Genomic DNA, 25484 nt, shown 5'->3' with positions numbered 1-25484 from the left:
TTGGAGGCATGCATTGAAACAGATGCCAAGTCTTATATGTTTTCTTACTACCTTAGTTACTGTGTCACATCTTTCACCAATAAGCTAGCTGGAATGATGGAACCTGTCCCTTTCATTCCTCACAAAAGGGCTTTGAGATGGTTTCCTTGTACTTTGTTAAAGAGTTATCATAGAGCAAGGAGCTAGACACAATTAAGTGACATCTTCTTTTCTAAGTGACCTATTTCCTATCATGTCATTTTTTATGACAGTTCATATATTTATTCAACATGTATTCCAGAACTGTACATATTTATAATAGAAGCTCTCAATTTGTGGCATTGTTTAGGCAAAATATTTCATCAATTGATGGAAAGTTCCATCTGTCCTCTTTCCATAATTCAGAATTGGATGAGATGACATTACCTAAGAACAATACCTTTAATTGGTTCATTTTTTTTTTACTTGTGTCTTCATTCACTTATACTCAATTCATTCTTCTACTCTAATGTTGCAATTTTACCCATGGATATCATTTTCTGTTCACAAAATGATTTCCAGTCCTCTCCCATTCGGGTGGGCTATTTTTTCCAGTAACTGCAGCTGCTAGGTGCTGATTGTTAGAAGCCTATTATGGTTTTCCATCACATTTCTCCACTCCGCATTATTTGCCTAAAAAGCTGGATGGAAAATTTCCTGTATTTGTACAGGGTAATCCTGCGACTTTCCCCCTGCTATATCACTGCCCATTCTGCCCTAGTCCTGCATCACACCCATCGTTCTATGCACACTTGATCTCAATAATTCAGTGTTCGGCTACGAGCTGGAACGCTAATAATAATAATAATAATAATAATAATAATAATAATAATAATAATAATAATAATATATTAGATTTGTATGCCGCCCCTCTCCGAGGACTCGGAGCGGCTCACAACAAGACAATATACAATGTACAAATCTAATCGTTAAAAAACAATTTTAAAAACCCTTATAAAAATAATCATACAGCTCAAACAGACCATACATAAATTATAATAGCTAAGAGGTATATTAATTTCGCCATGCCTGGCAACATAGATGAGTTTTCAGAAATTTACGAAAGGCAAGGAGGGTGGGGCTGTCCTAATCACCGGGGGAGGGGGGGGAGTTGTTTCCAGAGGGCAGGGGCTGCCACAGAGAAGGCTCTTCCCCTGGGCCCCGCCAGATGACATTGTTTAGTCGACGGGACCTGGAGAAGGCCAACTCTGTGGGACCTAATCGGTCGCTGGGATTCGTGGGGCAGAAGGTGGTCCCAGAGTTATTCTGGTCCGATGCCATGTAGGGCTTTATAGGTCATAACCAACACTTTGAATTGAGACCGGAAACTGATCAGCAGCCAGTGCAAGCCGCGGCGTGTTGATGAGACATGGGCATATCTGGGAAAGCCCATGATTGCTCTCACGGCTTCATTTTGCACGATCTGAAGTTTCCGAACACTTTTCAAAGGTAACCCCATGTAGAGAGTGTTGCAGTAGTTGAACCGCGAGGTGATAAGGGCATGAGTGACTATGAGCAATGACTCCCTATCCAAATAGGGATTCGGCATGCACGGAAGCAAAAAAACTTGCCGAAACACGGGCGCACCTCTGGTTCCATGCACGATTTGGCTACCTCTATGGGTGCAGAAGCCACCGCAGTGAGCGTAATTTAGCGTTCCGGCTTGTAGCCCACCGCTGCGATAATTCCATCAGTAGGCAAGAAAACCCTGAGGTTACGAGGTTCTGGTTCTGTGGGAGAAAGGAGAGAGAGCAAATTATTCAGAGAGGAAGAGGCACTTATATGTCCACTTAAAGAGAGATGGAGACTGCACTGAATTTGTAATATACATACTGTATTTTTCGGACTATGAGACACACCTTAGTTTTTGGAGAGAAAATAGGGGAAAGAATCTGCTTCCAAAAAAGCTACATTCAGACCCACCCAAATTTTCAGCCTCTTTTAGGGAGGAAAAAGGTGCATCTTGTACTCCAAAAATTATGGTATATAATGTACGGTATACATAAAGATGGGTAACTGATAAGAGGGAACAATTGGACAGGGACGGTAGGCACACTGGTGCGCTTATGCACGCCCTTTACTGACCTCTTATGAATTGGGTGTGGTCAACAGTGGACAATCTAAGTCAACAGTGAACAGTCTGGGATTGAGGGCGTTCCGGATGAAGATATACAGTGTTCCCTCGATTTTTGCAGGTTCGAACTTCACGAAAAGTTTATACCACGGGTTTTCAAAAATATTAATTAAAAAATACTTTGCGGTTTTTCCCCGTATAACAAAGTTTTTCCCGCCCGATGACATCATATGTCATCCGCCTTTAATAAATATTTTTTTAATAAACTTTAATAAATAAGCATGGTGAGTAATAATCTAAATGGTTGCTAAGGGAATGGGAAATTGCAATTTAGGGGTTTAAAGTGTTAAGGGAAGGCTTGTGATACTGTTCATAGCCAAAAATAGTGTATTTACTTCCGCATCTCTACTTCGCGGCAATTTCTCCCAGAGAACAGATTGCAATCCTGCCTCTTATAATATTCCTGGGCAGGAAGAAAGCTTCAGCCAACTAAGAAATGGAAGATGATGATGATGAATGGGAGAGAAAAGCACAGAGAAATTCTAAAGCAGTGGTCTCTGTCTATTACAAGTGAAAAAGAAACAGAAATGGAAGAAGCACCATAGCCCCTAGCTGATGGAATTCAACTTTGCATACACCAGTTTTTGACATCTCAAAGCCTCTTCACCAATACAGCAATAAATATAGAGACTTTTAGTAGATGGACCCTGCACTCTAATGTCATGTCCTTGTCTAAAAGATTTATTTTGCACTTTGGTCCAACAAGCCACCTACAATATTGGTTAAGCTGCTATTTCCAGAGCTTTTATTACTTCCTCCCACAGTTCAGTCATCTTTCTTTTCTGACATTGACCTGTGCAGGTCAAGTACTTATCTGATTTCTTCTCTCTCCATAATGCAGGTGAGCACATTATAGGCTCTTAGCTGTAAATACTATACACTGAAGTCAATTGGGCTTTCCTAGCACTATGCTATTCCTTAAATAGAGTTTGTCTTTATTTTTCTTTCACACAAGTAATAAATTCAAGAATGCTTTCAGATAAAAGCTTTAGAATTTCCTTCTATTCATTATTTCTGCTGCGTAAAACTATACGCTATCCCACAAGGGACTATTTGGGGAAAGGAAGGGAAGAGTAGGCAGAAAGGCCAAAATTATGTTTTTATTCTAAGAACTGCTGGGTAGCAAGATTTATTAGACTATTGGTGATTTATCAAAGACAGCTGACTTGATGGAGATGCTGAGCAACATAAATGGCAAAAAATGATGCGTTTGAAAGGAGCTGTTGAATACTCTTGGGGCAGCACATGTTCTGGAAGAACAAAGATCAACAGAACCCATGAGGAAACAGTTCACATGGGTGGGGAGGAGATGAGGATGCACCTGGTACCTCCAGGTTGAATGAGGTGGATGAGAAATTAGGGAGTGAAGGAGGTGAAGCTGATGAGGCAGGAAGTAGAAATTCTGAGGCCCAATAGATTGTGTAAACATAGCACAGGTGCATTCCAGTTTCATGGCTGGGGAAAAAGGACCATTATTCTATTGACCCAAAAATGTTGCAAGAAAGGGCTTATGATGTAGGCAGATTTATTTCTATGTTCTATATCAGATAAATCTTCTACATTATATGACTATTTGCTTTGACTTCAGTAAAACAGCTAGCCTAGTAATACTGAATCCTTGAAGTTTCTGCTATTAACTAATATGTAAATAACAATAACAGTAACAACAACAACAGCAGCAGAGTTGGAAGGGACCTTGGAGGTCTTCTAGTCCAACCCCCTGCTTAGGCAGGAAACCCTACACTAAGTTATACAAATGGTTATCCAACAGCTTCTTAAAACTTCTAGTGTTGGAGCATTCACAACTTCTGGAGACAAGCTGTTCCACTGATTAACTATTCTGACAGTCTTAGTTGTAAGTTATCTCCTTGTTTAGTTTCCACCTATTGCTTCTTGTTCTACCCTCAGATGGTTTGGAGAATAGGTTGACTCCCTCCTCTTTGTGGCAACCCCTGAGATATTGGAACACTCCTATCATGCCTCCCTTAATCCTTCTTTTCATTAAACTAGACATAAACTGTCCCTGCAACCATTCTTCACATGTTTTAGACTCCAGTCCCCTAATCATCTTTGTTGCTCTTCTCTGTACTCTTTCTAGTCTCAACATCCTTTTTGCATTGTGGGACCAAAACTGAATGCAGTATTCCAAGTGTGGCCTTACTAAGGCCTTATAAAGTAGTATTAACACGATCCACAGCAACATTAGAAAACCATCTTTCAGCTGTGGCAAGGGGGGCGTTTGCCCAGGTTCGCCGGGTGCACCAGTTGCGTCCCTATTTGGACCAGGAGTCAGTGATCACAGTCATTCATGTCCTCATCACTTCGAGGTTCGACTACTGTAACGGTCTCTACATGGGGCTACCATTGAAGAGTGTTCGGAAACTTCAGATCATGCAAAATGCAGCTGCGAGAGCAATCATGGGCTTCCCTAGGTATGCCCATGTCACACCAACACTCCAGTCTGCATTGGTTGCCGATCAATTTCCAGTCACAATTTAAAGTGTTAGTCATGACCTATAAAGCCCTTCATGGCATCGGCCCAGAATATCTCTGAGACCGCCTTCTGCCGCATGAATACCAGCGACCGGTTAGGTCCCACAGAATTGGCCTTTTCCGGGTCCCGTCGACTAAACAATGTCATCTGGCGGGACCTAGGGGAAGAGCCTTCTCTGTGGCGGCCCCGACCTTCTGGAAGCAGCTCCCCCCCGAGATTAGAATTGCCCCCACCACCCTTGTTTTTCGTAGACTTCTTAAAACCCACCTCTGCCGCCAGGCATGGGGGAGCTGAGAAATCTCCCCCGGGCCTATACAGTTTATGCATGGTATGTTTGTGTGTATGTTTTCTTTTTAATACGGGGTTTTTAGTGACTTTTAATGATTAGATTTGTTATATATTGTGTTATTATTGTTGTGAGCCGCCCCAAGTCTACGGAGAAGGGCGGCATACAAATCTAATAAATAATAATAATAATAATAATAATAATAATAATAATAAAAAATAACACTTCACATGATCTTGATTCTATCCCTCTGTTAATGCAGCCCAGAACTGTGTTGGCTTTTTTGGCAGCTGCTGCACACTGCTGGCTCATATTTAAATAGTTGTCCACTAGTACTCCAAGATCCCTCTCACAGTGACTACTGTTGAGCAAGGTACCACATATACTGTGCCTGTACATTTTGTTTTTCTGGCCTAAATATAGAACCTTACTTTTTTTTAATGCAGAGATAAATTTGTGGAAGAACAGAGATGGATAGTTGTGCCTGTCTTGAAGCCTCCCTTCACTTCCTGTTACCTAAATGACTTTTCTTTTTGATTTTCATTGCTCTCAGAAGAGTCATCACTCAGCTGCCTTAAAATCTTTTTGTCAGGCATACTGTAGCTGAGCTGCAAAGATCCAACTGACAACTAGATGATGTATATCATGTCGAACGGTGTTTCCCAACCTTGGCAACTTGAAGATATTTGGACTTCAACTCCCAGAATTCCTCAGACAGCATTCGTCAGAGAGTTTTCTGTATGGAATTATTGCTTTCTATTGATAGACCTTGACGTACAACCTCAATTGAGCCCAAAATTTCTTTTGCTGAGACAGTTAAGTGAATTTGACTCATTTTACAACCTACCTTGCCATAGTTTTTAAATGAGTCACTGCAGGCGTTAAGTTAGTAACACAGTTGTTAAGTGAATCTAGTTTACCCATTAACCTTGCAAAAGGTGATTACATGACCCAGGCACATTGCAGCCATCATAAATGTGAGCATCCAAATTTTGATCAAATGACCATGGAATTCTGCAACTGTTGTAAGTGTGAAAAACAGCCATAATTCACTTATTTTCAGTGATGTGGTAATGTCAAACGCCATTACACGACATGAACTCTTGTAAGTCAGTTACAATACTACCTGTACTTGGATTTTCTCTGCAGATATTTATTGGATTTTTGCTTCCCAGTTATAGTATTCTATTCTTCTCTTCTTAGACCTTCATAACCAGTGATCAAGGAGGTGAATACTAGAGATTGCCAGGGCAGCTACTAGGCTTCTGCTTCTTGAATCTGTTGGAACTGCTGCCAGAGCAACAGGTTTGGGCAGCATACAAGTCAAAAAATTTTAAAAGCCACACTTCATCTGGACACCTGTGAATTCGGCCACTGTAAAAAACTGGAATCTGTCTTCCAGTGGCTTAAATTAATTTCTTTTTGAGGCCATTTTGCTACTAATTTTCACAATGCTTGAAATTTCATTCAGGCTTTTCCAAGCTTATTTTATTTTTTTAAACTGTTTTGCACCTGTATACGACCTTGAAGCCTACCCGACTCTTCACATTTCCAGGCCTAAAGTAACTCACCTGAGGAAATTCCTAGCTATCGGAATATCCTCCGGGAGGCAGCTGGAAAGGTGGTTGTATTCTGAAAGACAACCACGTTCACCTTCCCTTGGCAACCTCCAGGACCCAGATTGTTGGGGTCAATATGCTGATTCTGTAAACCGCTTAGAAGGCTGTAAAAGCACTATGAAGTGGTATATAAGTCTAAATGCTACTGCTATTTTTTTTTCTGAATGGGCATACTTTAAAGGGAGGACTTCGTAGGTTAAAAAGAGCCACTGATAAGTGGTATCATACACCTGCACAACTTGCGTACTTTTATCAGAATGTTAAGGGTGCCTGTTGTCATGGATGCCAGGAGAGAGGGGTGTTTATGCATATGTTTTGGGAGTGTTTGGTTGTGCAGGAATTTTGGAGAGGTGCAAAAGGAAATTAATAGGATGTTAAATATAAAATGGGCAATTACAAAGGAAATGGCAGTACAGTGTCCCTCGATTTTCGCGGGTTCGAACTTCGCGAAACGGCTATACCACGGTTTTTCAAAAATATTAATAAAAAAATACTTTGCTGGTTTTTTCCCTTTACCATGGTTTTTCCCGCCCAATGACGTCATACGTCATCGCCAAACTTTAGTCCGCCTTTAATAAATATTTTTTTAATAAACTTTAATAAATAAACATGGTGAGTAATAATCTAAATGGTTGCTAAGGGGATGAGAAATTGCAGTTTAGGGGTTTAAAGTGTTAAGGGAAGGTTTGTGATACTGTTCATAGCCAAAAATAGTGTATTTACTTCCGCATCTCTACTTTGCGGAAATTCGACTTTCGCGGGCAGTCTTGGAACGCATCCCCCGCGAAAATCGAGGGAACACTGTATTAAAAATATTAGAAATAAGGAGTGATATGGGGAAATTCAGAGAAATTAAAGAAGCAGTTATAGAAAGTGCCCAAGTGGTAATAGTTTTAGGTTGGAAGGATGCAACAAAATGGACAATATAAAACTGGTACACGGTGGAACACATTCAGTTTGAAATTATGGATATAAAGATGAATATGATTAATGAAAATAGATTGTAGGAATCACCCTGGTATACCCAATTATGGGAGGAGCATAATGTTTCCTTTTGCCTCTCCGCCCAACCCAGGGCCATTTTCAAGGCAGTTAATTAATTTATGGCTAGCTGATGAGACCAGAACAAGGCCGAAATAGATCTATCCTAGTCTCCCTTAATTTTCAAATTCAGCATTTTTTTGATTCCCCTCACCTCATCTTCTTCCTTTGGCAGCAACTGTCCTCCTCCTCTTCTTCCTCCTCCTCTTCCCACCCAAATTCCGAGATTTTACTTCTTTCCTAATGGGTCTGCACACATTATTTGACCCCTATGACAATCATTAAGTGTTGTACCACACGATTCTTGACAAATGTATCTTTTTCTTTTATGTACGCTGTGAGCATATGCACCAAGACAAATTCCTTGTGTGTCCAACCACATTTGGCCAATAAAATTCTATTCTATTCTATTTGTTTTTTCATTGATTCCAATGGGAAAAATTGCTTCTACTTACAAACTTTTCTACTGAAGAGCCTGGTCACAGACCGAATTAAGTTCTTAAGTAGAGGTACCACTGTAAGTATGTGTGTGCATATAATGGTATGTGTATATATGTACATACGTACGTACGTATGTATATGTGGAAGTGTGTGTGTGTGTGTGTGTGTGTGTGTGTGTGTGTGTGTGTACACACGTAGGTATAGAAAAAGAGTTAGCAAACACTGTAGTTAATTAAGGGCAAATAAAGTTAGGCGCCTTCCAGATAAAACGCAGAGCTGAGGTTTCACCCTCACTTAGGAATGAATGGCCCTATAAGAAAGGGCTGAGGACCCGGAGAACGAGGTCAGCCGCTGTTGCCAGAGAGAGAGAGAGGCGGGGCGACGCTGCCCCTGGGTTTTTGGCGCGCTTCTCTGCCAGCCGCGCCCGTTCCCGGCCCTGCTGTGAAAGGACGGGCGGTGGCGGCGGTGGCGGCTCAGAGCATCCCTCTCTCGTGGGAGGGAGACGAGAGGGCGGCCGCGCAGAATTCCGCCCTTCCTGGAAAAGAACAGCGGCCACTTTTTGCACGGACCGACTTTTCTTTCCCGCCCTCACGGCTCGCCCCGCATCGCCGAGGGAACGACGCGAGGGCGCGCGCACACACACACACACACTGGGCGAATTCCGTGCCCTCGAGGCAGGCTGAGATGGGCGTCGGGGCTGCCTGGGGCGTCCTGGCTCTGGTGGCGCTTTCGACGCTCGGACGCCTCGCCGGAGCGGGTTGCGTCGAGGAAAGGCGCTGCTGTCCCGGCCGGGATCAGACGTGCGCCGCCGCCGGTTGGCGCCTGGACAGAACTTACGGGACCTGCTTCTGCGACGAGGCGTGCGAACAGACCGGCGACTGTTGCCACGACTACGCCCAGGCGTGCCCAGGTAGGCTGGGAGAAGGGACGGGGCTGAACCAGCGCCTGGAAAGCACCTGCCGCCGAGCCAAGTTCCACGCTGGGGTGCTTTGCCTCCAAAACACTCCTGATGACGGGGGGGGGGGGCATCAGTGGTCCTACAAGTAGAGAAAACTATGTGTCCTCCCCACTACCCTCCAAATGTTTTCGAGGAGAACTAAACTTTGCTATTGGAATAGGGATAAAAAATAAAACGCATCAAACTCCAGATAGGGGACTTCTTGTTGGCAAATGTAGGGTGTGTTTACACAACTTTAGAATAGAATAGAGTTCTTTTTTAAAAACTGAATTTTATTGACAAATGCACAATACAGAACAGAAATCAAAAAAAGATATGAACACATTTGAAGAAAAAAAGTAAGAAGAAAATATAAAAAAGTAAGAAGAAATTTACAATAGAATTCTGTTACACAACTTTAGAATAGAACAGAATTCTTTATTGGCCAAGTGTGATTGGACACACAAGGAATTTGTCTTTGGTGCCTAGGCTCTCCACATACATAAAAGAAAAAGATACATTTGTCAAGAATCATGAGGTGCAACTTTGAAATCTTGACAGCAGAACCACTGCCTTCACAAAATGTAATTTATTTATTTTTATTTGTTAGAGTTGGAATGGACCTTGCAGGTCATCTAGTCCAACACACACACACACACACACACACACGCTCAAACAGGAGTCCCTATATCATTTTGGACAAATGGTAATCTTCCCTTGAAAGCCTCAAGAGTTGGAGCGCTCACAACCTCCGCAGGCAACTTCTGTTCCACTGGTTGATTGCTCACACCATTAGAAAGTTCCTCCTTATTTCCAGATTGAATCTTTCTTTGGTCAGCTTCCTGTCAGTTGTTCCTTGTCTGGCCCTCTGGTGCTTTGGAAAATATCCAGCCCCTCAGGTATTGGAACACTGCTGTCATGTCCCCCCTGGTCCTTCTCTTTGATAGACTAGCCTTGCCCAGTTCCTGCAACCTTTCCTCGTATGGTTTAGTTTCCAGTCCCCTTATGCCAAGCCATTATTCGCCAATAAATTGTGTTGTTGTGCTCTAGTCTGTCATGGGAACTCAGCTTTCCCTGCTATTTCCTTTCCCTTGCCACCTATTCCTACTCCTCAAGGGAAGGAAAGTTCTGTAAAGAAACCTTGGTGCCAAACTTAAACCCACCCACTTTTTTCCTGGCTTTTCCTGTATCCAAATAAAGGACAAATATGTAAGGAAAGGACTCAAGCAAAATTCAAGGGCAGATTTAAACTTTAAAAATGAAGGCAGTGAATTCTTCTGCGGAGAGGGGCGGCATACAAATCTAATAAATAAATAAATTGAATTGAGTTATTAAAAGGTATGTAACTAGGTATGGGTGCAATAACTTAGTTGGATTTGTGATTTTTTTTTTTGAGAGGGCAGGGAGAAGAGTGACAATACAGATTCTCTATACAGTATGTTTCTCAATTTTCGTGGGGGATGCGTTCCGAGACCGCCCGCGAAAGTCGAATTTCCGCGAAGTAGAGATGCGGAAGTAAATACACTATTTTTGGCTATGAACAGTATCAGAAGCCTTCCCTTAACACTTTAAACCCCTTAATTACAATTTCCCATTCCCTTAGCAACCATTTAGATTATTACTCATCATGTTTATTTATTAAAGTTTATTTTAAGAAATATTTATTAAAGGTGGACGAAAATTTGGCAATGACATATGACGTCATCGGGCGGGAAAAACCGTGGTATAGGGAAAAAACCCGCAAAGTATTTTTTAATTAATATTTTTGAAAAACCGTGGTATAGACTTTGCGCGAAGTTCGAACCCGCGAAAATCGAGGGAACACTGTAAACCCCTTGTGAAGTTCAAATAGATAACAGTGTCACTTCTGTGTAAATGCAACAGAGGAAATTTATTCAAAATTTAAATAAAATGGATATTGGATCACAGAATAATAAATATGTTCAGGGCTATAGGACAGGGGTTTCCAATCTTGGCAACTTTAAGAGTTGTAGACTTCAACTCCCAGAATGCCTTAGCCAGATGGCTGAGGAATTCTGGGAGTTGAAGTTCACAACTCCTAAAGTTGCCAAGATTGGAGACCTCTGCTAAATGAAAAACAACTGTATTCAGATTTTTAAGATCATGCTATCCTTTGTATCCAAAATCATAATAGATATATTGAAAATGGACTTTCCTACAAATAAATGTGCTCAATCTCAAATCCTTTTCTGTTATATTTATATTTATTTATTTATTTATTTATTTATTTTGTCCAATACATAATACACATCGAAGAGAAAGATATGTAATAATATAAGTAAAAAAAAGAATAGAAGATAAGATATAAAAGTATAGGTGAACATATTTGAAAGGAAGAAAAGATAAATGAGATAAGGAGAGACAATTTGACAAGGGATGGAAGGCACACTGGTGCACTTATGCACGCCCCTTACTGACCTCTAAGGAACCTGAAGTGGTCAATCATGGATAGTCTAAGGGAAAAATGTTTGGGGTTAGGGGTTGACACTACTGAGTCAGGTAATGAGTTCCACGCTTCGACAATTCGGTTGCTAAAGTCATATTTTTTACAGTCAAGTTTGGAGCGCTTCCGTATAAGATATAAACAATTAAACTACACAAGGATTTTTATAGACACCCTACATATTAATAATCCAATAAAATAATTTGTTTTCTTCTTTCCTTTTGTGATTTTCTTACTCTCAGTACAATTACTTGATTTGTGAGTTCCAATATGATAGGGGCCATGATGGAGTTCAAAAGACTCACCTGCCATTCTACCTCTGGCTCCCTCTATAATTCATGATAGTCAACCTTATAGTCATTTAAAAATCAAAATAGGGAAGATCGAAACGCATGGTAAGGATTGTAGCTTTAGCTATATAATACAGTACGGTCATTGAAACTGTAGTACTGACTAGTCAGTGTATGCAAGAAGTTTTGGTTTTTGTATTTTTAAAAGTACATTTTAAAAGCCAGATCCAAGCTACAGAAAGAAAAATTCCTTGCTTTCTCATTGGAACAGGTTTTTTTTTTTTAAAAGAACATGAAGTAATTCTTTTTACATGGCTGGGGAACTAGGACCTGATATAGGAATATGCCTGTTGAATGAGAATCCTAGAGGCAATATTGTCAGCTCAAGAGGCAAATGGAAAAAACACATTTCATTTTGTACAATATTTCATAATCACGAGTTCCACTTGCACTGTTGGCACAAATCTTTAGGGCCTGTCTGCTTTACCAGCATCTTGGGCTGATGCGCTAGTTTTGTTTCTGCTCTAATTGGTGCTTTGTGAAATAGATTATATGGATTAATCTCTGGAGCACAGAGGAAGGATCCCACCTCAGAGAAGAACAGAATCCGATTGACAAATGGCTTCACTGAATTCATTCATGCATGGTCATGAAATCATTTAGACAGGATGCATTTAATCAGGACTGGATGTTAGCTGGAGATAGACAGAAAGCAAAGGTAGAATTCAGGGCAATGGATTTCACTCTTATGAAAACTGTGGTACTGTGGGCACTTTTGCACGTTACAGGAACTTAGCCCTCCTTTTATCTGTTCTACTCTTCTCAAAATTATTATTTGAGCTGTCCAACTACATATGTCTGAAAACAAACAATGGGGGGGGGGAGTTTGGAGATTATTGGTAGCCAACTATCACTGGTGACACAGGGATAAGATTTTAAAAAGAAAAAGTTTCAACTTTTCATTTTTGTTCCAATTTTAATTTTTTATCCAATGTTTTTTAGCCATGCTCGACATTTGTAAATGTCAGTAAACAATAACTTGGCTTTATGCCTGTCTGCCAAACAAATGCTCAGATTGTTTTTCTCTTTCCTCCATGAGCTGTTGGCTTAACTGCGTGAAAACTGTGTCCTTTTAACTGAGATTGGATTTTCAAGAGGCATTTCAAGCAGCTGATGTACTTGTGACATCAGAACTAAAAATGGGATTTAAGGATGCATATGCTTGGGAAGATAATAGTAAATGACAAATTTAGGTTTAGAGTACATGAAACTGCTGGGTAAGATCATCCACTGGCATGGGGTGAGGTATCAGCAATACGCTGATGATACCCAGCTTTACATCTCCACCCCATGCCATTTCAGTGAAGCAGTAGATGTAATGTGCCATTGAGACTGTGAGGGTCTAGAGTAGTGATGGTGAACCTTTGGCATGGGTGCCACAGGTGGCACATGGAGCCATATCTGCTGGCACGTGAGCCGTTGCGCTAGCTCAGCTCCAATGTGCACGTCAGTTGATTTTTGGCTTGCACAGAGGCTCTGGGAGGGCATTTTTTTACCTTCCCCCAGCCTGGGCAGGGCAAAACATGAGCCTACAGGGCCCACCAGAAGTTGGAAAACAAGTCATTTCTGGCCTCCAGAGGGCCTCCACGGGGCGGGGGAAGCTATTTTCGCCCTTCCCTGGCATTGGATTATGTATGTGGACACTCGCGTATGCGGGATAATGCACGCACATGCTCTTTTGGCCCCAGAGGAAACAAAGATTTGCCATCACTGGTCTAGAGGCTGTGAGGGTCTGGATGGGAGTTAACAGACTCAAGCTCAGCAAGACCAAGTGGCTGTGAGTGTTGCCTCGTAAGTACGATACCAACTGTCCGTCCTTGGTTTTAGGGGGAAGAACAATAATCCCCACAGATCGGGCTTGCAATTTGGATGTACTCCTAGATCTGAAGCTGACACTCGATCAACACCTCTCAGCTGTGGCTAGGGGACCTTTGCAGAAGTTCACCTTGTGCACCAATTGCGGCCCTACCTGGACCAGGAGGTTCTTATGCCCTTATCACCTCACGGTTTGACTATTGCAATGCACTCTACATGGAGCTACCCCTGAACAGCATTTTGAGACTTCAGGTGGTCCAGAACGCAGCCGTATGAGATATTGTGGGTGTGCCTAGTATACCCACATCACACCAATACTCCATGAGCTACACTGGCTCCCAATCACTCTCCGAACGCAATTCAAGGTGTTGGTTATCACCAATAAAGCCCTATATGGCTTATGGCCAGACTATTTTTGGGACCGTCTTCTGCTGCATAGCTCCCAGCGATCGATAGGAGCCCACAGGATTGGCCTTCTTCAGGTCCCGTCAGCCAATGTCGACTGAAGGGGCCACGGGGAATGGCCTTCTCCGTGGCGGCTCCGGCTCTCTGGAACCAGCTGCCTCCAGAGACCTGTACCCTCGCCACCTTACCGGCCTTCCACAAAGCTGTAAAGACCTGGCTGTTCCACCCGGCCTGGAACTGTGGATTGAATGAGATACTGTCCAGATACAGCCATGAGTGATAGTGAGAGTTATGTATGTTTTTATTAGGTTTTAATTAAGTATTTTAAACTATTTTTATATATTGTTTTTCTTTGCTGGAAGCCGCCCAGAGTTCTTCGAGAGTTGGGGGGCATATAAGTAGGATTAATAAATAAATTAATTAATTAATTAGATGCATATATTAACACATGCATATGAACAGGAACTTTCAACTAATTTATAAGATGATGTTACATAGCAGGGCTGTCAAAGGCTGGATAAGTCATGTGCAGGCCACACCCACCTGCTTCACAAATGGGGAAAAGTCACAAAAGTCACATGACAGCAACATGATGTGAGTTTGACACCCTTGTTATAGAGCAGTGATGGAGAACCTTTTTTTTGCTCGGGTGTTGAAAACGTGTGTGTGTGTGCTATCGTGCATGCGTGAGTGCCCACACCTATAATTCAATGCACGGGGACAGCGAAAATGGTCTCCCCCCCCCCAGATGCCCTCTAGAGGCCTGAAACAGCCCATTTCCCAACGTCTGGTAGGCCCAATAGGCCCATTTTTCACCCTCCCCAGGTTCCAGAGGCTTCTCTGGAGCATTGGTAATGCAAAACTGCCCTCCCCCATCCCCCCGGAGACTCGCAGGAAGACAAAAATGCCCTCCCAGAGCCTCCGGAAGAGCTGAAAATCAGCTGGCCAGCAAGCACATGCACAAAGGAGGGACAGAGCGGACATGATAGCAGTCTACGGGTATACGAGGAGTTGCCAAAGAGAAGAAGGAATCACTTTATTCTCCAGGGCACCGGAGGGCCGGACGAGAAACAACGGCTGGAAGCTGACCAAGGAGAGATTCAACCTGGAAATAAGGAATAACTTCCTGATGGTCAAAACGATCAACCAGTGGAACAACCTACCAGCGGACGTTGTGAACTCCAATACTATGGACATTTTAAAGAGGAAATTGAACTGCCATTTGGCTGGGGTGCTATAGGGTTCCTGCTTAGGCTGGGGGTTGGACTTGATGATCTGCATGGTCCCTTCCAACTCTAACAAGAAAGAAAGAAAGAAAGAAAGAAAGAAAGAAAGAAAGAAAGAAAGAAAGAAAGAAAGAAAGAAAGAAAGAAAGAAAGAAAGAAAGAAAGAAAGAAAGAAAGAAAGAAAGAAAGAAACAAACAAACAAACAAACAAACATTGGAGCTCAGCTAGGTAATGGCTTGCATGCCAGCAGATATGTCTCCATGTGGCACCTGTGGCACCCGTGCCATAGGTTCGTCATCACTGTTATATAGTCTATGTTTAAATCTGGGTGTCACTTTAGCTTTAAAAACTATGTATTTAATCCTCACTCCTAAGCACTTGTTAAGAGAGGGATACAATTAAGATCAAGTGAGGTACTAATATCACTCTATAAAGCCTTAATATGACTACACCTAGAATACTGCATTCAGTTTTGGTCAGCACTATAAAAATTTATTTGTTTGTTTGTTCGTTTGTTTGATTTTTATGCCACCCTTCTCCTTAGACTCAGGGTGGCTTACAACATGTTAGCAATAGCACTTTTTAACAGAGCTAGGCTATTGCCCCCACAATCCGGGTCCTCATTTTACCCACCTCGGAAGGATGGAAGGCTGAGTCAACCTTGAGCCGGTGATGAGATTTGAACCGCTGACCTTCAGATCTACAAGTCAGCTTCAGTGGCCTGCAGTACAGCACTCTACCTGCTGTGCCACCCCGGCTCAAAATGATGTTGAGATTCTAGAAAAAGAGCAGGGGAGAGCAACTAAGATTATTAGGGGACTGGAGACTAAAACATATGAAAAACGTTTACAGGAACTGGGCCTGGTTAGTCTAGTGAAAAGAAGGACCGGGGAGACACGATAACGGTGTTCCAGTATTTGAGGAGTTGCCACAGAGAGGAGGAGCTCAAGCTATTTTCCAAGGCACCTAAAGGCCAGACAAGGAATAATGGATGAAAACTCACTAAGGAGAGATTTAACCTAGAAATAAGGATACATTTTCTAACAGTGAGAACAATCAACCAATGGACCAGGTTGCCTTCAGAAGTTGTGGAAGCTTCATCATTTCAGGAAGAGATTGGACTGCCATTTGTCGGAAATAGTATAGGGCAGTGATAGCGAACCCATGGCATGGGTGCCACAGGTGGCATGTGAGCCGTTGCCCCATCTGAGCTCCAGCGTATACAGTGTTCCCTCGATTTTCGCGGGTTCAAACTTCGCGAAAATTCTATACCATGGTTTTTCAAAAATATTAATTAAAAAATACTTTGCGGTTCCCCCCCCATACCATGGGTTTTCCCGCCTGATGACATCATATGTCATCACCAAACTTTTGTCCACCTTTAATAAATATTTTTTAAAATAAACTTTAATAAAGCAACATGGTGAGTAATAATCTAAATGGTTGCTAAGGGAATGGGAAATTGCAATTTAGGGGTTTAAAGTGTTAAGGGAAGGCTTGTGATACTTTTCATAGCCAAAAATAGTGTATTTACTTCCGCATCTCTACTTTGCGGAAATTCAAGTTTCGCGGGCGGTCTCGGAATGCATCCCCTGCGAAAATCGAGGGAACACTGTATGTGTGTGCCAGCCAGCTGATTTTTGACCCCACACAGAGGCTCTGGGAGGGCATTTTTGGCTTCCAAAGAGCCTTGAGGGAGATGGGGAAGGGCGTTTTTACCTTCCGCCAGCTCCAGGGAAGCCTTTGGAGCCTGGGGAGGACAAAACACGAGCCTACTGAGCCCACCAGAAGTTGGGAAACAGACCATTTCCGGCCTCCAGAAGACTTCCGGTGGATGGGGGAAGCTGTTTTCACCCTCCTCAGGCATTGAATTATGGGTGTGGGCACTCGTGCATGCGTGATACTGTGTGTGCACACTCTTTCGGCAGCCGAGGGAAAAAAAGGTTCGCCATCACTGGTATAGGGTCTCCTGCTTGGGCAGGGGGTTGGACTAGATGACCTACAAGGTCCCTTCCAACTCTGCTCACCTAATACTTTAAGTTATGGTTTGGGCATTATTTTATGAAAGAAGAGGAGGAAAGTTATTGAAGTATGGGGCCCAGATAGGCAGGTGGAAAATTGCTTTGTAAAGCAACTTTATTTCCACAATAGTTTTTTAAAATGACAGATCACTGTTAACTTCTGAGCTTATAAATCTATCTCTTCAGGAAAAAGCAGGCTGTGTGATCTACTAAATTAAGTTTTGCTAAATGTTTATAGAGAAAATATAAATCTTTTAACAGTAGCAAATGACTCCATGAGTTTCATTGTGACAGTTGTTTTTACAATTCTTTTGCAGCTGTTTCATGCGTTGTTGGGGAATGGAATCACTGGAGTGGCTGTGCAGAGCAATGTAAACCCACCTTCCGGATGCGTACACGTATTATACAACAAGAGCCAAAAAATGGTGGGGAGCCTTGTCCTCCGTTGGAAGAAAAAGCTGGCTGCCTGGAATATGCAACTCGTGAAGGGAAAGATTGTGGAAATGGTACACATGCTTCCCATTTCTCTCTCTTGCACACAATTTGCATCCTTATCGAACAGCTTCCAGTGTCTTATAAACTTGTTTAATCCATTGTGTCTAGTCAGACTGGTTAATTTTGCCATCTCTAAAATCCACTCTTCGACAGTGAGCACATCCCCTTCCTACCACTGTAATACTTAGCATATTACAGTGATACCTCTACTTAAGAATTTAATTCATTCCATGACCAGGTTCTTAAGTAGAAAAGTTTCTAAGTAGAAGCAATTTTTACCATAGGAATCAATGTAAAAGGAAATAATGCATGCAGCCCCCTTAGGAAAGAAATAAAGGCTCGGAATTTGGATGGGAGAAGGAGGAGGAAGAAGAGGAGGAGGAGGAGGACAGTCGCTACTTAAGGAAGAAGGTGAGGTGAGGAGAATTTAAAAAATCCAAAACTTTAAGGTTAAAAAAAAAAGAGGGACTCTGAGGCCTCCCATACACTGCGCCAGAGAGAGAAACCGAGGAGGAATGGTAGGAAACTGGCTGGACCTTCGTGCTGCTCTCAAATTTCCTGGGAAATTCTTCCAGGCTCGGGTTCTTAAGTAGAAAATGGTTCTTAAAAAGAGGCAAAAAATCTTGAACACCTGGTTCTTATCTAGAAAAGTTCTTAAGTAGAGGTGTTCTTATGTAGAGGTACTGCTGTACAATTCTTGCAGCAGTCACCATGTAAAATAAGGCTCCAAAATGATTTTTGTTGATTTGTCCATAATACCTAGAAGAAAAGCTTCAAGTTTCACTAATATTTGTAATTTAAATATTTTCTGCATTATCAATGATATTTATCCAGTATGATAAATATTTTCGGAGAGGGGCAGCATACAAATCTAAATAATAATAATAATAATAATAATAATAATAATAATAATAATAATAATAATAATGATTTAGTATACTTTCATGACCACCGTGTATTGTTTGAATATACCTGGATTTTGTTTGCATTTCCAACTTGTTGGAAATCCCTTTATACATTTTTGCAGTCTATCTAGAGCCAAATTCCAATAGTTCATTATCATATAAAACCTTTATTTCAAACTGTAATTCACAGTGAATTTTGAACCATTGATGCATAAATTCTCCCATTGGTCTAGAATTATATTGTAACCAAAACTTTTCACCCATTTAATAAATTCATCTTCCAGATTTATCAGAAGTAACATTTAAAAAAAATTTAAGCAACCAGGCTGTCATCTCCAGTACATTCATGTCCAATTCAGATTTAACTCCCGCAAACACAAAACTTTTAAAATCAAGTTTAAATTTTTCAAAAACAGTATAATTAAACCAATCGCAAACAAATCCTTCACTTACTAATTGTTCTCTTATTTTTATCTTCTTCAAATATCAGTAAGTCTCAATATGTCATCCATTTGGAATCTATTAGCATCTCTTTTCTGTCTAATGCATCATAGGTGATAGCCAAAGTCAGTCAATCTTCTATATTTCTATATGCCCAATTGATTGTTTAATAACACGAGTCTGAAAACCATGTTTTTTACTTTATTGTACCAAAATAAGCATGTCACCCAAATCCTAAATCAGAACCTTCAAGGTGTAATAAACTTGAGTTTTTAAAATTATCCAATCTTTTAATCATACCAAAGAACAGGCATCATAATATACCATATTTTTCCGAGTATAAGAGGCACTTCCCCACCCTAAAAGTGGATGGAAATGTCTGTGCATCTTATACAACCAAAATGTTGTCAAAGCCCCACCCAGCATTTGGCTGTTTTTGGCCTCCGCATACTCCATTTTAGATCCGTTTCAGGCTGCAGGGATCACTATCAGCATATCGCTGCTAGTTCATATATTTTTGCAGCACAAAAATGTGATTTGGATAGTTTTTGTTAATAAATAAATGAGCAGTAAAGTTTTACTTATTTGCTTAATTAGGTTATCCAAGCCAGGATTATCTAGTTTTAGGATTTGGGTAGAAAACTGACCATATTTTACCTCATGTTTATGTAGAAACACTGAAAATTCAAATGGGTTCACAAAGTTTTAAGCACAACTAGATACCAAAGGATGGAGCAGGCAGTTTTAACTTTGTCCAGTTGTATATTATTTTATACATCTTCTACTCTCAGTTAGTTAAATACCAACACCAGCTTTACAAATTTTATTTTCATAATAATTGTGTTCTTCCTAGTTCCTGCATTCATAACTACTTCTGAATATAGTAAAGAGAGAAAAAAGACAGCTGTACATCCAAGGTGGTCTTCAGAAACAGAAGATTCTAGGTAATTATTGCTAAATCTTTTACCAGTTTCCCTGGAGATAAATTTCTTTGAATTCTGTTAAATTTGTCTCAGAGTCAAAACATAGATACATATATACATTTCAAATTGGAAGAATGTAATTTTGTATAACTATCCATACTGGATGGATAAAAACAGTTTATGTACTAAAAGTATAATCTGAAGTCTTACGTTGACATTGCTTTTCTTCTTCACACATAATTTTCTTCAATTTGTTGCATTATTTGTTGAAAATTGCAGTTCCCAATGCTAGTAACACAAGCCCAATAAGCTTATCCCTACTAGAGTCATCGCCTTCCTCAAGAGCTTTCATGTAGTATAGAGATGGACAAACTATTATTTGCAAATGATTTTTGAAATGAGGCAATCTCATGCTATCAGTAAAGGCAATCTGTGCCATCCGAATAGTCCGCTGCTAAATAAAGAAAGGAAAAAAGAAAACAAAAGAAGTATAGAAAGATAAATGTGTTTTATTAAGAAAATTGTTGACCTCATTATTGGCAGATGTGACTCAACAGAATTTGTTCATCTCATTCTGATATTCGCAGGATTGCAGCCGGAGGTGTTATTCAGTTGGTTCAGGCGAATTGGCAGGGGAAATTTTAACTAGTTTGCCGAACTGGCATATACTACCTCTGGCTGGCTCCACTCCTGGCCACCCACTCTCCCAGCCCACAGAATATATATTTTGCCTTCACCACATGACCCAGCTAATTGCCTCACCTCACCTCTGCACCTCGCCCGTTCTGCTCATGAAAGGTAACGTTAGCATGTCACGGGCTCGCTGTTTGCCTTGGCCGGGGAATGCGTCATTTCCCCGGCTCTGGCCTTCCCTGAAAAAGAGCACCTGCTGCAGGCTTCTTGCACTGAAAACTATTGGCCGAAAAAGAGGCCCGTATTCTCATCGCTGTGGTCACCGCTGCCGTTCTTTGCAAGGTCCGCACACTGCCCTGTTCTTTGCAAGGCCTGCACACTGCAATTGCCTGCCGGTGCATAGCCCAATGCCAGATCCATCCAGGAGAATGGCCTGCTGCGGCAGAGGGACTGCATGATAGCGGAGCGGCTCAGCAGGCAGCCAGACTGCGGTGTCCGTTTAAAGTACTTCAACATCGGTGGGAGGGGGACCATAAACACAGGCCTCTGGACCTACCTTTTCTGCCAGCTCTGCGGGCATGGCTTGGTGGGCTGACATCAAGTTGGCCATACTCACTCGGTCTTGCCGTGAGTGATGTCGAGTTGGTCACGCCCACTCAGTCATATGATCACCAAGCCAAACCCACATAACTGGTAGAAAAATTGAATCCCACCACTGATTTGTGGTACAAGGAGTTTAGCGTCCCCATTTTCTTTAGTAATTTTAATTACACACCAGAGTCTGAGCCATAGCTGCAATTTATTTTTCAGGAAACTACTTTGGCTAATGACTTCATAAATATATGCTATTTATTCTTGCATTAGTAACAAACACTTCTTCCCCAAAGGAGTTACTGTGTGGAATTTAAAACAGAATCATTGTCTCCTTACTGCTCTATGGAAACTCGCCCGTATGCTCGATGGATGCAGTACCTTCGAGAAGGCTATACAGTATGTGTAATCTGCCAGGAGCCAGCAATGCACAGAGATAGCTATCGTTGTCCTGGAGATGGCACCGATACTGATAGGTAAGCAACTAAATTTTTTATCTGAATCTCTACTAATAATACAAAGTCCTTAGCATGTATACATTGTTTCATTTATGAATTTGTAGAAAAAATTCTCAAACCAACGCATGTATTAGATTTTTATATATATTTTCTTTCAAAAATCAGTTTTTTTGTGTTTAGCTTTATCTTCTCAATTTTCCCCAAGCCTGTGAATTTCAATGGTTAGAGTACTTTGTTCAAAAATTGCTTTGAAACCTTTATGTCTTTGCTTAGATTTCTCAACTAGAATAAGCAGTGATTTAGACACGGTATTGAGGCCAAAATATCTCTTTGAAAATATTTTTTATGGTAAAGGCTTTGATATAACCTTACCCAGTTGAGAGGCGCATTATAAGGATCTGGGTGCATTGGCATGGTTTGTGCTACATAGTATTTATTATTTATTTATTTGTATGCCGCCCTTCTCTGATGACTCGGGGCAGCTAACAGCATATAATACAGTACAATGGCAACACTAATTAAATTTAAAATTACAATATAAAATCCAATATTTAAAAACAATCATACCAGTCCAATCATACAGCATATATCTCATTTCATTGGCCAGGGGGCTGAGACCTAATTGCCCCAAGCCTGGCAATATAGTTGAGTCTTAAGACTCTTATAGAAGGCAAGGAGGGTGGGGGCAGTGCGAATCTCCAGGGGGGAGCTGATTCCAGAGGGCCGGCCCCCACAGAGAAGGCTCTTCCCCTAGATCCCACCAAGCGACATTGGCTGACGGGACCTGGAGGCCAACTCTATGGGACCTAATTGATCGCTGGGACTCATACGGCAGAAGGCAATCCTGCAAGTAATCTGGCCTGATGCCATGTAGAGCTTTATAGGTCTAAGTATACAGAGAAAAGTATAAGAATCTGGTCTTGCATATCACACAAGTAGTCCTTAACTTGCAATTATTTGTTTAGTGACCATTCAAACTTACAACAGCACTGAAAAGCAACCTAAGGCTGTTTTTCATGCTTATGATCACTGTAGTAGCGCCAGTCATCAGATCAAAATTCAGGCTCTTGGCAACTGACAATGCATCTATGATAGGTGCAGTGTCCCAGTGGCCTGTGATCACTACTTGTAACCTTCTCAGCCAGCTTTCAAGAAAGTCAATTGGGAACATAGATTGTCTTAACATAGTCAGGATATTCTCTTACAGAGTCAGCATATTGTCCCCAACAATCTGGGTCCTTTTACCGACTTTGGAAGGATGGAAGGCTGAGTCAACCTTGAGTCTGGTGGAATTTAAGCTGCCAAATTGCAGTCAGTCAGCAGTCAACAGAAGTAGCTTGTAGTCCTGCACTCTAACTACTGCGCCACTGAGGCTCATGGAACTCCTCACAAATTCAGAAAGTACTCTGATTCAGTAAAACCATAAAACGTTTAGTCTTCCCAGATAGATTAGATAAAAAAACATAACCAGTCTATTCTAATTCACTGTAAGATTACATCAATAACATTTTGCAAATCACCAATTTGTCTTTTTTCAAGCTGATAACTTAAGAGAGGATTCCTTCTGAGTTTCTTTTCTTTTTCTCTTATGCAGCTATAGGCTCCTTCTCCATTCTTACCTCTTCATTCCTTAGGCAGCACTTTTCCATCCATCTCCCACATACCATCATTGTCCCCACATACCATCACAAATAGAGTTAGATTAAACATATCCCTTAGAAGAGTTCTGCTATTATTGGAATGGGCAGGCAGGCCATTCCTCCTTCCACCTGCAGTTATTCAAAAGTTGGAAAACTGGAAGACCATTCAGAGAAGCATGAGAAATATCAATGATTGCTGTGAATGTTTTGCACAAAATCCAGCAGAGATATTTAGAAATAGGTGGGAAAATAAATACAACATCTCTGTAAAACACACACATTTATTTTCAGGCTCCTAAGGAAGTGGGAAAGGAAACATGAAAGATGACATTGTCTTAATGAGTCATTTTGTTAAAGCATCATTTTTTTAACATCACAGGGAGATCTGCTTTAAAGGGCTCCCATTCCCTAGACTTTTGAAGTATCTCTTCAGAACCATTTCAAAATGACACATAGATGTACTATGATCCTCTTTTCAACACCATCTGCTAGAAAGCAGAATCCTGAGTGAGAAAGAATCTTTATGTTCAAGAAATGTCACTGTTTGCATCCTATTGTATTTGTTACATGTTTGCAACTCTTTCAGTCAAGAACGCTATTTGCTCTTATGTTGATAGTGAAAATTACTGCAGTGTTCTTGCAATTGTGTGCTATCTATGAAAATATTCAAATAGGGAAGTCATTATTTACACCATTACCTTAATAGGATATTAACATTCTATGAAGGAATATACTGTATATACCATTAAGACATTATTTCCATTCTATCTTAGGAATGCAATTCTCCACTGGCAAGCAGTTGGAAACCCATCCTGTTATGGAACTTGGAAGAAAATTCAGCAAGTGGAAGAATGTTCATGCCCTCTTGTACATAGTTTTATTTTTACATAGCAGAGTGAATATATACTTTAATATATTTACCTGAAGTATGAAATCTAGCACTGGACCTTTGTAAAGATTTTAAGCATCAAATAAATGAGAAATCAATTTTTGACATTACAGGTTTTTCTATGAATGAATAAAGTTAAATGAACTATATAAAATTATATTGGTCTTCCCTGAATTCAGTACAGTGTTCCCTCGATTTGCGCGGGGGATGCGTTCCGAGACTGCCCGCGAAAGTCGTATTTCTGCGAAGTAGAGATGCAGAAGTAAATACACCATTTTTGGCTATGGACAGTATCACAAGCCTTCCCTTAACACTTTAAACCCCTGAATTACCATTTCCCATTCCCTTAACAACTATTTACTCATCATTATTACTGGTACTCACCATTGAATAAGACACTTAGTGATCCTGATATTTATAAACATAATTATTTATTAACAATAATTATTTTTTTTGGTTATTTATTTGCAAAAATTATTAGTTTGGTGATGACATATGACGTCATCAGGTGGAAAAAACCGTGGTATAGGGAAAAAAACGCAAAGTATTTTTTAATTAATATTTTTTGAAAAAACGTGGTATAGGCTATTCGCGAAGTTCGAACCCGCGAAAATCAAGGGAACACTGTACTAATAATTATTGTGAAATGCCATTAAAAGATAAGCTGGATAATCATTTACATAAATCAACTGTAATATGGCATTCATTCTTTTGAAAGGTGTCTGCTTTATTTGTACTGTAATTGAAAATAAATATTTGAAGTTATTGAGATTAAACCAGAAGTATGTTTAGTAACACCACAGTTCCCTCCCCCCTTTTTGGAGGGGGAGTCTCTTTAAATTAGTTTTTGACTTTTGACAACTAGCCAAACTACTTCTACAGTTGCATTGCAAGGTTTTTTTGGTACGTGATTTGCCGTTGCCTTCTTCCTAGAGCTGAGAGAGCTGGCTTTGTGCCTAAGGCAGGACTAGAACTCATGGTCTCCTGGTTTGGGGGTTAGTCACTGCATCAAACTGGATTCCTCAGCTCCTTAGAAGGCAAATCTGGAACTAGGCCATTGGCAGCCTGTCTGCTCCATGTGAATTAAAAAGATAGTAAAACTCCATGCATAGTAGGGAAAAATCAGAAGCAGATTGTAGGATAGGATACTGTAACTGGTATCCAGAGTTGATAGCTGTATCATCGAAAAGTCATCCCGATGAATATACTGAAGGACTTCTATGTAGTTAAAAGTTTGAGATATATATATTTAATACT

The 25484-nt window shown here is 40.9% G+C and overlaps 1 protein-coding gene across 1 annotated transcript; it reads left to right on the top strand.

Annotated features, from left to right (window-relative positions):
* Positions 1-8399: 8399 nt before the first annotated feature.
* Positions 8400-25003, top strand: SBSPON (somatomedin B and thrombospondin type 1 domain containing). The gene is made up of 5 exons (XM_070747928.1): positions 8400-8943; positions 17570-17758; positions 19947-20037; positions 21537-21716; positions 24112-25003. Exons 1-5 carry the CDS (start codon positions 8718-8720, stop codon positions 24227-24229), a joined length of 804 nt encoding a protein of 267 aa, XP_070604029.1. The 5' UTR covers positions 8400-8717; the 3' UTR covers positions 24230-25003.
* Positions 25004-25484: the final 481 nt, after the last annotated feature.

The sequence above is a fragment of the Erythrolamprus reginae genome, chromosome 3 (assembly GCF_031021105.1).
Source record: "Erythrolamprus reginae isolate rEryReg1 chromosome 3, rEryReg1.hap1, whole genome shotgun sequence".
Taxonomy (NCBI): domain Eukaryota; kingdom Metazoa; phylum Chordata; class Lepidosauria; order Squamata; family Dipsadidae; genus Erythrolamprus; species Erythrolamprus reginae.
This window is presented reverse-complemented; position numbering and strand designations above follow the sequence as displayed.

Bases quoted from the DNA above. Each gene is read 5' to 3' on its own strand.
- SBSPON (XM_070747928.1), top strand. From the start codon at position 8,718: ATGGGCGTCGGGGCTGCCTGGGGCGTCCTGGCTCTGGTGGCGCTTTCG. The intron at 17,759-19,946 runs GTACACATGCTT...TGTTCTTCCTAG, and splicing joins AGGGAAAGATTGTGGAAATG to TTCCTGCATTCATAACTACT. The intron at 20,038-21,536 runs GTAATTATTGCT...TCTTCCCCAAAG, and splicing joins TCAGAAACAGAAGATTCTAG to GAGTTACTGTGTGGAATTTA.